The sequence below is a fragment of the Biomphalaria glabrata genome, chromosome 3 (genome assembly GCF_947242115.1).
Source record: "Biomphalaria glabrata chromosome 3, xgBioGlab47.1, whole genome shotgun sequence".
NCBI lineage: Eukaryota > Metazoa > Mollusca > Gastropoda > Planorbidae > Biomphalaria > Biomphalaria glabrata.
Window position 1 is genome coordinate 22,095,368 of NC_074713.1, and position 13,763 is coordinate 22,109,130.

Below are 13,763 nucleotides of genomic sequence, written 5' to 3' on the forward strand. Positions count from 1 at the left end.
TTTATTCTGTTTTTCTGTTTAGTTTTGTATATGAAACAGAAAGGCATAATGGAATAGCAGAGTTGTTAGAAATTTTAGGAAGGTAAGCATTGAAGTAATAAAGATGATTTATTTTACTATAAGGTAATTAGAACAAATAATTGTTGGCTACTTTATTATTTTGTGTACTAAATCATGATTAAAAAATGCTTGCATTGAAGTATTTTAAAACCATGTGCCTTACCTTATAAACATATTTCCATTGCCAAAGTGCATTAGTTCTTTATCAAATATCTCTTTATATAAAAATAGCAGGTAATCATCAAATATCCTATCCCAGTGGTGCTACAACCCTTGGAGGCCTATGGCCGGCTTCAATCATCATATGTACATTATCATTATAGCTTTTATAAAGCGCTACTTTCATGCTTATAGCATGCTCAGAGCGCTTTTTGGTCCAATCTCATTTGTGGACCAGTTGGGGGAGGGGGTATCTAGGAGTTGGTTTTCTGTGCTGCCTTTAGGCGCTCAGTAAACACAACTCTGCCTGAGTCGGGTGTCGAACCTCGAGCCTCCTTCTAGGTAGCCAAGCCAAGTTCAAGCGCACTTGGCCTCTCGACCACGCTTCCCACATGCAGCTGCTTTAATCAATAATCACGTCCAACATGCATATTTTATAAATCTATATTAATGGAAATATTTCAGCTCATTACTTTTAAATGAACCATGTGGGCTCCATTGTATTCTTTGAAAAAATGGTTGCTTGAAACCAACAACAAAAACAATATATTGTCTTCTTTTTGTTTTTCTTTCAGTATAATTAATGGGTTTGCATTGCCACTAAAGGAGGAGCATAAAATCTTTCTTTTAAAAGTATTACTTCCCCTTCATAAGGTGAAATCTCTCAGTGTTTATCACCCACAATTAGCATATTGTGTTGTACAGTTTTTAGAAAAGGACCCAAGCTTAACAGAACAGGTATTTATGTGGCCAGTAGTTAAATGTCAGCCCATTTATTGAACTTTTATGACCTTCAACTGAAATACTTTTTCCTGTCACCACAGGTTATAATGGGATTATTAAAATTTTGGCCAAAAGTTCATAGTCCTAAAGAGGTAAGTTTTTAATTATTCAGTTTTTGTCGTTACACAGTATATTGGTATATCTTTTTTTAAAATCTTGTTTTGTTTGAATGAAATGTTCATACCTACAAATTGAAGAAGACAGGCTATGTTTTTTAAATCTCTTTTTATGTTATACAAATAGAAATTGTGCTTGACTACCACGTTTTATAAACAGTACCCACATAATCCTGTGCCAATCATTTTTTCATCTTGCTGGCAAGCAGATTATGTGAATGCCAATGCTAACATAATGCTGGGGGAAAAGGGGTGGGGTAGGAAGGCTCTTGTATTGAATTATAAGGCTGTATTTGACATATTAGAATTCCCATCTAAACTTCAGTGTGGATTTAAAGGTCTTAACTGTTCATTTCACTTACATAGCGATCATTTCAGAATGAATACAAATGTTTTGGCAGGTTATGTTTTTAAATGAGTTGGAAGAGATCTTAGATGTGATAGAACCAGCAGAGTTCACCAAAGTGATGGTACCATTATTCAAGCAGTTAGCCAAGTGTGTTTCAAGTCCACACTTCCAGGTAGGAAAGAGTTTTTTTTTAATGATCACATTTGAATGTTTTGACTAGTCATTGTCATGTTCTTCTATTGCAAAGGGAACACTTACATGCTGATGATACAAATTCTATGGTATCTGGTAATATGTTTAAAAATCGTTTGATACAAAAAATTGTCTTAATTATTAATTATATGTTCGCTTTAAATAATTTATATATGTCAATTATATGTTCGCTTTAAATAATTTATATATGTCAAGACTAGTGGCATGGTGGCTAAGGGGTAGAGCGCTTGGCTTTCCAACCAAGGGGTCTTGAGTTTGCAGAATGGGAATATTAATATCAGGGTTTTTGACTCCAACCAACTCGAATGGGTACTTGACATAAGCTGGCCACGACACCCTCTTTAACTGTCAACCATAGAAAAAGATAACGTTTATATCATCTGCCGTCATAAATCACAAGGTCTGAAAGGTGTACCTTTACCTTAACTTTATGTCAAGTCTCAAACAGATGCTTGTATTAATGAATGTTGAGTTGACAGCAAAGTTTTTCCTATCTCTGACTTTAGGTAGCAGAGCGAGCCTTATACTATTGGAATAATGAGTACATTCTCAGTCTTATATCTGATAATGTAGCTACTGTTCTTCCCCTCATGTTTCCTGCTCTCTATAAGACACAACAGCACTGGAATAAGTAAGCAGATCTTGGACAAGTGATCACTTATCTTCTGCACCTAGGCAGTTGCCTATTTGTGTGTGTGTGTGATTCCCATAGCTGTTTGAGTGGCACTGTTTAGATTGAGTGTTTGCTCACCCTGTATTATTTGATTGTCCAACACTTGTGTGATGTGATGTGAACATCATTTGCATGGGGTTACACATTTTCTCTGTGTGTACTACCCTGATGAGCCCATCCAAATATGTCTTAATTAGTCTTTTCAACTCTTTTTGCAATATTTCACAAGTAAGGTATTGAATGACATTTATCAATACATCATCAGAAATACTGCCATAGAAGACCATAAACAATTATTTTTCTTAATTATATCTACTTACATGTTTTCATTTTTTTTTTACTATTTCGATAATAATAGATTTTTTATCTAAAAAATATTTCAAAGTGTTTTATAGTTTGTTCTTTACAATCATCATATTTATTAACTAGTTTTAATGTTATTCTATTAAGAAAAATTTATTCAAATAAATTATTGGATAGCATTTCACTTTATAAAATGCACTGAAAAATTTAAAGCAATAAAATATTGAATGAAATCCATACAAATATTATATGAATTTAAAACATACTTATCAATTCTTGCAATTACTAGGATAAATGATCACAGGCTATCATTAATTGCTAAATGATTTCTGGACAATGTCATTCAACCTGTATAGAATTAAGATGTAACTATTTAGATCAAACTAATGAGCCTTCAAGGAGATAGGATGGTTAGATAAACAGTGCAATCTACTGTGAACAGTGCAATTTACTACAGTGCTTTGTTTGTCACCTTGCATTTTTGAAGTTGTGAATTTTGTTGCCTTGTCACACTCCCTAACCCCTATTGTAGGTTGCAGAGCGGGCTCTGTACTTCTGGAATAATGAGTACATCTTGAGTCTAATCAGTGACAATGCCTCCACCATTCTTCCTATCATGTTCCCTTCACTCTACAAAAGCAAGGAGCATTGGAACAAGTAAGGTCTTGAACTTAATTTAGCTTTAGAATTTCTTATTGATTTAATCCTTGTTGAAACTGCAGCAAATGCCTTTTTAAAAAATAGAAAAATTTAACTACTGACATTTTTTAATAAAAAAAAATATAGGTTACTTCCTAATAAATGGCATACTAGACTATGTTCTGATGCAACAACTAAATAAATTACTCTGTTCCTTTAACACTTTTGGCTATTAATAATGCTTAATATCATTGTAGATTTTAGACCTATCCTGCAAGCACCAGCTCATCATTAATCCAATAGCTTCTACCGCAGTACTGCACGTCCTTTACAATTAAGTCCTACAGCAGAATAATGCGTTAGGATGTGAAAGCGTGGTGATTATTTTTTAGTCCAAATGGGATGTGTATAGCTTTTTTAATTATTTTTTAAAGAATCTTTTAAACAAACAGGCATTTAGCCCCAGTTTATACCACCACCCCCCACTCCGACCTGGTAAAATTAGCTTTTTTTAAACCTTTTTTATATTCTAAAGGTATTATAGTAAATTTTTTTTAACTAGACATATCGTTCTATTTTTTAAAGTTGTTTTATTTATTAGTAATATATCTTACTAGTCAACCCGCGGCGTAGCATACGTTGCTATTTTGCAGGGCCAGCCTTAGGCCACTGCAACCTATGCCACCGCAACCTATGCCACCGCAGTGGGCCTCGCACTTTCATAGTACCCGCGCTAATTCTAGGTGTATAAATTATTAAATTAAACCATTTTATAACTTATAACAGATTTCCCGCGGCCTCCTGTTGATTTACCAGGAGCTACTGGAAATCTCCTGAAATTGCAAAATATACGAAAAATACCTGGAAATCTCGGAAATTATTAAAATCTTTAGAAAACTCATACAAATCTCCTGAAATATAGAGACAAAATTTTCATTTTTGGGTGTCATTTAATATGAAAAACGACAATCCTACCCGCGATAAATAAAACGGCTTTATACCATAATTTTGGAATTTGGTGAAAGAAGCTTCTTGCGCCTCAAACTAATGAAGACTTACTTGAGGTCAACAATTCTCGTAGATAGATTGAAACATTTGGTAATTCTTTCTATTGAGCGTGATCTATGTAGGATATACTGTATGACTTCGCTACACGCAAGGCTCATAAAGTAATTCTGTATGAAGTAAAGAATGAATAAAATGCTAAGACGAATGTATTTTCTATTATAAACTCTTAATTTTTACTTATAATCTATATCCCTACCCAAACTGGGCCCCGCGAATTCCGTTTTGCATAGGACCCACAATGGTTAAGTTCAGCCCTGCTTTTTAGTGATTACTTGTTCTCCCCCACCCCCTCTTTTTTATCGTCGCTAAAACTACGCAGGTAGAAATAAAAAAGAGTGATCGTTTCATGACTTCTTGGTCACAGCGGTTATGTCTGGCCCTGCTATTTTGTGACAGGTGAATACTACTTGTCCCCCCCCCCCCCCCTTTTTTTTTTTGTAGGGTAACTCGAGTCCAACTTGCAGAAATAAAAGAGTGATCTTTCCTTTACTTCTTGTCCAAACTCTTGAGCCATGAAGAGAATTATATATATAGATATTTTTATTATGCTTTTAAAGTGTTGTTTTTTTTTAAAGAATTTTTTTTATTCTGAGTTACCTCTTTTGCTTAGGGTATGTTAAGGATTTTGCAAACCGGAAATAGGAGCTATTGGGTTAATTCTATTCCCATATGGCTTGTTTTAGCTCAAAGCTTAGAAATTTTTTTGTTAATCATTTAGACACAAAAGAAAAATAAATTTTATATTTTTTTTTTTTTTTGCTTTGTATTTCATATCATTAGTAAAAATTGTATTTCATATCATTAGTAAAAAGTTTTGTTATTATCACGAGTGGCAACATGCTGGCTGTTTGGTACCTTTATCACAATTATGCCTTTTGGGTAATTTCATTTAATCTGTTTTATTTAGGATCATTTTTACTATTTGGCTTAAAAATGTTATGTAGAATCAAAATAAAGAGAGGCTACTAAGCTATGTTATAAAACATTGCAAAGTAAAATAGTAATGCTGAACCTACAAAGATTTTTTTTTTTAAAAAAAAAAAGCTTTCTGGGATTATTTTTTTCTTAAAATTTAATTTTTTAGAATGAAATAAAAAAGTTTTATTTGTTGCTATATCTACAATCAATTGCCTAGCCTCATAGTGTCAGATTTTGATCATCCATTTGCTTTAGTATATAATGGTAGCTTTAACTATACCAACAATTGTATTTTTTCTGTAAAAATTAACAATCAAAAACAAAATCTACATTATTTTCTTTTAAAATAATTAACTGAGGACATTGTTACATGATTGATTTTCTCAACAACATATTGAGGATTGCATGTCAACATGATTTGTATCAAGAAGCCCTTTGACTTTGTATAGCCTTTGATCATGTATCATCATCTGAAATGCAGCTCTTCTTTAGCTCATAGTTGTCTCTCTTTAGGAATTACTATTTTTAATTGAAGTCTTCCTCAACCTGGGTTTAGAGTTATCCCCTATACTCACTTTTTGAAATAATTTTCTGCTTTTTAAATTTTTTCAAGATATTTTGGGTGAGTATCCTAAGTCCTGGATACCCCACCTCATCCATGACTGCAATCCAATTGGTCTGTGGTTGTTTATTTAGTTATTTAGTGTCCACAGCTAGCCTTTAAATCTAAGGTTCCTTCTGCCACTTGATAGATGCCTTTGGTAGAAGATGATAGCGCCCCAAAGTGATTCACCCTATTTACTATAATTTTAACCATCTTCAATTGCTTAAAATTGTCAACAGTTTTGAATTATTTTGGAATCTTCATTTAAATATGTCTACAGTTAAATGTCCTTTTTTAACCCCATTTAATTTTTTTTTTTTTACATTTAACAAGACTTTAAAACTGTTAAAATTAAAGAACCCAAAATAATGACCACAGAGATTAAAGTTGTTTTTTGTTTTTTTTACTATATGTTCCAATAAAATGTATTTCTGGTTACTGTTACATCCAATCCTGTGTCTATTTTCTGACTAGAACCATTCATGGATTGATCTACAATGCTCTGAAACTGTTCATGGAAATGAATCAGAAATTGTTTGATGACTGCACACAGCAATATAAAGCAGAAAGACAAAAGTAAGTACTGCTCATTCAAGATAACCTAGTTTTCTATATGATATGCAGGTTTAGACAACAAAATACTAAAGTAAAAATATTTACAATCTAGATTGGGTTCAACAAAATACTTAAAAGTTAATATTCTTTGATGTCCTCTAATATTTTTTCCCTAGAGAAAAGGAAAAACACAAACAAAGAGATGAAGCCTGGAATAAGATACACTCTCTCGCCCAGGATAATCCTCAGGTAACTTTACTTGAATGTGTAATGAAGCATATTAGTGAGTAGAATCACTTCATTTGTGCCAATTAGTTTTTATTTCAATTTCCCTCTATCTTTTATTTGAGGTATTTTTTTATGTGTATTTCTGTGTGCAATGCTTAATGGATTTTTTTTTTTTAATTTTTTTGAATGTTTTTATTTATTTTTTATGGAATCAGGTGTTAGCAACCTATTTTCTTTTTTTTTTTTTTTTGTTAATATAAAAATAAGTTTATTCTCATAATGATCTAAATCATCCATAATCATAAAAACGTTATAAAAACATCATCTCAAACAATCTTAAATTAAATCATAAAGAAAGTAGCAAGGCATCCAAACTTCCTTTTTTTCTTTCTTTCTTGACCTTTGTATAGTTCAAATCCTTGACTTCATCTGTGTCTTCTGGGCTAAACTCCACTGTGTCTCCAACCACCAATAATGTCCCTGATGAGGAAGGAGATGTGATGGTCTCTATGGAAAAATTAGAGGCGGAAGCTAAGGATGTGAGTCTTATAGATTTTGTGTTCAATGAACTTTTAATCCAAAGACTTATTCATTTTAATAGTCAAAACAAGCCTTTTGTAAAGAAAATGTGTCATAGGAATATTCCTTTACCTAGTTTATTAGTAAAAATTAAATCTTAACTACTGTCATAAAAAAAAATTCTTACCCCCCCCAAAAAAAAAAACAATAAAAAAACTTGACTTTAGGTTTTGTTTATCTAGAAAACAAGTTTCTGAAAGAAAAGTGGCCATATTAAGAAAAAGCGTAAAAAAAAAAAACAAAAGAAGAAAATATTGTCATCAGTTTAAATCTAGGCAACAGGAACAATAAGAATAACCTATCAATTTGCTGGTTATCCTTGCAAAACAATTTCTTTTTTATTGAACTCTGTAGCCTTGATTTACTCTTATATGTGTTTTCTGCATTTATTTCTTGCTAGTCTAAAAACTTTTTTTTTCCTCCCCTCATAAATGTCTGAACTATTGGGTTTGGGGAAAGGAGGGGGTGGGGAATTTTGTAAAATGTTTTTGATTTTGGTTATATATTTTTTTTATATCATTTAAATTGTTCTTAGCTAATTGCATTGAAAAGGGTCATACAGAAAATTATATTGACTTAGACTGAAGAATAACCTTCGTATATAAAAAAAAATGTTTGTCTTGGAGCATACTTTATATATATTCCCAGAATGCCTCCTATACACATACTATTTCCACTTGTCAAATTGTTCTGACTATTTTATTTGTAGGCAAAGAATTCTCTTGTAAGTAGCCATTTCATCCAAGTTAATCAATCTTGTATTAACATATTTTAGTTTTGAATCATCCAAATGGAGTTCTTGTGGAATCTTGTTGTAGTTGTTTCTCTTTAACTATTATTTCATTGCCCAAAGAACTGTTACCTTTTGTTGATAGCAACAAACTTATGGTTATTTTAACTTGAGAATAGTTAATTTTTTAAAAAGTATCTTCAGTATTGAAATAATATTGCAGTCAGCCCTGTTTGTTTATAAAACTTTTTTGCTGCTATTTAAAAAAAATATTGCACTATCCTTTTTTTTTTCTTTTTGTTATAAATAATGGAATGCCCTGACAATTTGCTGCATTTGTTGCATTTACACCTTTTTTTTTTTTACTACTCAATACCAGTTCTGTATTAAAAAAATGTGAAAGTACTGCTGAACACAATGGAGTAGATTTTGTTTTCCATTCTTGAAAGTTTTTTTTTGTATGTCCAATACAAATTGGTGTTGGGGTCTGATGATTTCTTACACAAAACAAAGACGCTTAAGCTTTGTAAAGCAAATCTTAAAGTAAAAGCTTTTTGAAATGACAATTTTCTCTCCAAGTTTTATCAAAGACTCAATGTGTCCTTAATTTTTTGTTTGAACTGGCTCCTGCTAAGGTTTTGGTTCAGCTGCTGTTTTGGTTCAGCTGCTGTCTTCTTGGAAACTTTGATGTATTTTGTTCTAACATCTCCTTTCAGATGAATGGGCTGAGGAGCAATGAAAGGTTCCCCCCAACACATCGCAGATTTGTTCCATCCCTGCCTTACGCTCAGCCTAAAACATAGTGGGCTTCTTGTTTTTGTTTGTTTTGTTTTTTTACTATCTGTTCAGTTTCTCTAGTTCTACTTTCTTGTAGAAGCTTTAATGGGAGTTTTTTTTTTTTAATTAGTTTTTGTTTTTCTAAACTTTTTTTTTACTTTGTTTCAAAACTAATTTTCCCTTACATACTTTTGTTATGTTTTGTTTTCAATTTAATTACTGTACTTTCTCCTTTAAGTATTAGTTTCTGTGTATTAAATAGCAAGACAAAACACAAAAAAAAAAGCAACACTTTTAGCTTGTATGTTTTAGTTGAGAAAACAAGTCTTGTAGCTAGTGAATGTTAGTTTGTAAGGATATGCAAAGCAACAAAAAGCAATTGTTCTTTTCTTTTATATTAGCTAAGAAAGCAGAAATGTCTTAAATTATATTTGTTTTAGATGAGAAATATTGTATACTGTCTTGTAGAAGGCTATCAGAATATTTTAAATTTAAATTCAATGCTTGTGTTTATTATGTATGTTAACCTATAGATTTTTAATATTTTTTTTTTACATTCCCTAGATTAATTTGTTTTGACCCATTAAAGTTAGAAATAGTTTGTTTTGTTAAATAGTAATTATTCAAAATTAACACCAAAAAAAATTAAATTAAATACATACACTTTGCAAGTAGACATTTTACATTCTTCACAAGTAACATTTCCCAGTTTCTTTTAACACATTGTCATAGTATTTTTGAATGTTTTTTTTTCCCCTCATAGTTTGACTCATTAGTTCAACTGTTTATTAGTTGCAACTGTTTTTGATAGAATTAGTTAGAAATGTTTTTTAATAGATTTTACTATGTGCTCAGTAATAGAAAATTATAACTTGACAACAAGAGTGTAAAGCTTTAACAAACCAATAATCTTCCTCTTTTTTAATGTAGTCAATCAGTTAACTTATAACCATATTTTTTAAAGGCAATAGTATATTGCCTGTTTGAAACCATAATTTGTATGTACAATGACCTTATCTGAGAGTTTGCAGAGTAACCATTTTGCTCTTTTTAACCATAGCATGAATGACACAGTGATAATGCATTCAAAAGTTTACTAAAATGTATGTTTCCATAGCTCTGATGTTTATACTCTTGAAAGATGATAACAATTGTAACTTTTGAGTAGCCTTTGTAAATAGATTTACTTATTGTATTTTTTTTAAATTATTCAATTATGTTAACCAGTCTTATAGTTCATATGATCTGCGTCACATTTCTAGTTTGATCAATTTCATCACTTCTCATTTCTATGTAAAAAAAAATTATTATTTATTTATTTTGCTGTTTAGAATAAGTTTACTGTAATTTTGAATGTAGCTATCTGCTTTGAATTGACATTATGTTTTGTTCATTTTTAATCTTTTATTTTTTTCCCAGATTCAGAAGAAGAAAAAAGACAAACCTCTCCTCCGGCGTAAATCAGAACTCCCCCATGACATGTCCATGATCAAAGCACTAGAAACCCATAAACGTAGCGATGAGTTCTTGTTGACGTCATCAGAACAGAATTGATGATTACTCCTAACAGTAGTGTCTTCTTATGGGCTGAAAGATTTGAGACTCTCAGCAGCCTACTAATTTGTTTTAGTCTTAGTCTTTTCATAAAAAAAAACACACACTATATTAAAATAATTTTTTCTTAAATTTTCTTAAGAATTTTATTTTGGCAATAAAAGGTCACTGATACCTCAAATAGCTTGAGGCTATTTAAGTAAATGAATAGAATGAACATTTGGTCTCAAGGTACTTTCCTCTCCAGTACACTTATCTCTGTGTTGATTTCAAGCTGCCTAACAGTAGGGTTTCTAGGTCAATTCTGATTGCAGTACTATTGGTTTTAAATGACTTTTAATTGTACAATTGTTTTATGTACTCTAATGATGTCTGTTTATTTTAATGACCCTAAGATTGGTTTGTTTGTGTATTGATATTTGTAATTTATAATTTATCAAATAGAAATAGTTTTTCCTTCATTTTGCGAGGGTCACCAATCAATGTAGGTTGTACAATTATTTCTTTAAACATTAATGGCTAGTCTTTTTTTAACTTGATATTCAGACCCAAGATATATATCTATAGAATGTCATTATTTCTTCAATAGTTTTGATTTGATTATGGCTGCAGATTTGTGCCTCAAGTTGATAAGTTGATATGGTATCATTTTTAGTTTATTGTGTAACTGACCTTTATTTTTTTTTCTAAAACTAGGACATACATAACCGTTTAGTAATGAAGCTCCAAATGTGTTTTAAGCTGTTTCAGCAAATGTACTTTTCTTTGAAAGATTGAACTATAAGTGAAGCTTTTTATTTTGAACACATTTTTAAATTGTTATTGTGTAAATAGGCACTATATAGAGTTTAAAACAACAGATTAACGTGATACAGATCTTCATTTGAGTGTACAGTGTTATGCCCTCACCATTGCACTAACAATTAGCAACACTACAAATAAGTTATACATGTTGTTGTTCTCAAATGCATTCATGTCATATAATGTTGAATGTTGTCATCATCCACTTTTTGTTTCTCCATCTCTTGTGCATCATTCTCTCTTCCAGTGGAGCAAAGTTTCATTTCATGGGTACTGTTGTTATGTTAATATTACATGGGAGAACAATTTGGGCTTTGGGTGATGTCTTGCTGAATGTGTCCCGCAGAGTAGATTTATTATACCTGCTTAGTTCTCTTGGTTAATTTAGCATTTTGTTTTTCAAGTGGTTTACAAAGCACTACACAAGTGTTTGAAAATGATCCAGCCTACTTGATGCTATCATGTGTTTAAAACTAATCCTTGAGTTGATAAAATGATGGGTGAAGCTTTTTCACCATTAGCAGAAGCATGCTTTGACTTTATGTCCATGTCATGGAAGTCTTCATGTTTAGCTTATTCAACCCTTACACTTTTTTAAATCAGTTCTTTGGGATAGATCATAGTCTTTGTCAGACAAGTCTGTGTGTGTGTGACTTAATCGACACACTTTACTGAACAGAAAACTTATTGCCTCTTTCAAGCATGCACACACTCATGGAAATCAGACAAACTAACTATACTATTTGTAAACCCTACAGTCATCAAATTCAAATGGGGGGCCAGTTCACCTCAAGCAAAGACAAAACAAAAATAGATAGTCAAATATTTATAATTAACTTTCCTGTACTGCAGTGCTGAACAACTGAAGAAAACAGCACGCTTTTTTTCCTTGGCACAGTCTGCAAAAGAGCTCACAGCTCAGCAGCAATAAAGCTGGCTAGAAGAAGAAGAATTAACTTTCTTGTGGTTTAGCAAAAGATCAGAATATTACAAATGTATATTTTTATTAGGGAAAATATTTTAATATTGCCTTTAAAAACTTTTAGCATTTTATTTATTTCTATACTTTAAAAAAAAGGGATATAAAATCCTGTATGAATAAGTACAATTGACATGTTGCCACATTTCTGAAATGAAAGTGTACACATTTGTATATGTTTCTAAGAGTAGGCTGATGTGTGATGATTTCATTTTTATGTTGACCAGAAAACTGTGTTACAGTGTCTACTGTTTTGGTCTAGAATTATTGATGCAATTTGTAATGCCATTCTTGATTGAGGTTAGTTTGATGTTATTCACGGAAGTATTAGTAGATATTACATCTTTGCCCAATGGTTCAACTTTTTGTGGCCCAAATTTTGTGTTTCCTACTGACCACTTTCTACTTGAGTACCAAACTAAAGTGAATTCATAGCTCATCCTAAAGTATTACATTCCAGACTGAACAACTGACCTGTTCTATGGTCATATTAGAGCATTACAAATATACAGCTTTTTTTTTTTTCATATATATATATATTTAAATTTTAATGGTCATTGGAATTAAAATTGAATGACTCATACAATTAGCATCTTAAATTACCTTTTTGACATATATCAAGTCAAAATGCATTGCATTATGTTTGAACAAAATTACTTTCAATAGAAATGCTATCAATGGTATTAGTATCATTTTTTAAAATTAAATCAAGTTTATTTTGTTTGTATAGTAACACTGTGTTACTGAAATAGTATTATATCATTTGTATTGATGGACAGAGTTCATTACAGTCAGTTTTGTGATAATCAGCTCTGTTTATGTTGTTTTTAACTTAGCCTATATTCTGACATCTAAACATTGTAACCAAAGTTGCTGTAATAACAACATGAAACCAACCAATGTTAGAGTAGATTGGTGTTAACTTGATAAAATCTAATGTGTAATAATATCTCTGACCTTGTCTGTTCCATATTGATGCACTAACAGTTACATGGATGTCATATTAAAATTGTTCTTGTATGTGGATATACCCAGTTGTACATTGCTTCACTTGTAATAAAACTCAATCTTACATACTTTGATATTTTTTGTTCTTATCATTTGCTTTATATCTTTTCATGATTGTGAGCAAAGGAAAGTGTGGACTGACAGTATATTCATTCAAATGTGACTGTAGCTATAGAGACATTGAAAGCTATTTATTCATCAGTTTCAATAGGGCTATTTTTTCACACTTAACTAATTAACAAACAAAAAACTGTTTTGTGAGATGAATAGTAAATGAATTAACAATTAGATCTGCTTTAATCAATTATGTCCAAAAACAGGCCTGATATCTTGTATGTATCCTCACACTATTTAGTGTAGGCTGGGTGTTTCCTCTGGCTTTATTTTTTTTTTTAATATATAATCCCCACATTTTAAGGACGGATCAGCCTGCAAAGCCACCATCAATGCTGGTCTTCCCTAAAAATAAATAAGTGCAACCAGTGCGATTACTGCTCAACTTTCAAGCCGAAATTGAGGCAATTACCATAGCACTACAGACAGTGGAAAACAAATTATTTGAAGGAGTGAAATCACCATTAGATAATGTCTTTACAGACTCCCAATCCACTCTGCAAGCACTTAACAGCAGCACCTCAAACAGCCCAAGAAAGTTGACAACACTAAT

General features: G+C 31.4%; 1 protein-coding gene across 10 annotated transcripts in view; it reads left to right on the forward strand.

Moving 5' to 3' along the window:
* LOC106056848 (serine/threonine-protein phosphatase 2A 56 kDa regulatory subunit delta isoform-like) overlaps positions 1-13,170 on the forward strand; it is a 35,196-nt gene extending 22,026 nt beyond the window's left edge. For 2 of the 10 annotated variants that reach the window (XM_056023985.1, XM_056023986.1), the window contains exons 8-17: positions 23-82; positions 795-957; positions 1,044-1,094; positions 1,520-1,639; positions 2,187-2,311; positions 6,360-6,461; positions 6,617-6,689; positions 7,079-7,207; positions 7,957-7,971; positions 10,174-13,170. In XM_056023985.1, the coding sequence (XP_055879960.1) occupies positions 23-82; positions 795-957; positions 1,044-1,094; positions 1,520-1,639; positions 2,187-2,311; positions 6,360-6,461; positions 6,617-6,689; positions 7,079-7,207; positions 7,957-7,971; positions 10,174-10,308 (973 nt within the window). In that variant the 3' untranslated portion in view covers positions 10,309-13,170. Of the gene's footprint in view, positions 1-22; positions 83-794; positions 958-1,043; positions 1,095-1,519; positions 1,640-2,186; positions 2,312-3,188; positions 3,314-6,359; positions 6,462-6,616; positions 6,690-7,078; positions 7,208-7,956; positions 7,972-8,693; positions 8,780-10,173 lie in introns of all 10 variants that reach the window. The other 8 variants (XM_013213726.2, XM_013213727.2, XM_013213728.2 and 5 more) reach the window with 5 other exon arrangements.
* The last annotated feature ends 593 nt before the right edge of the window (positions 13,171-13,763 follow it).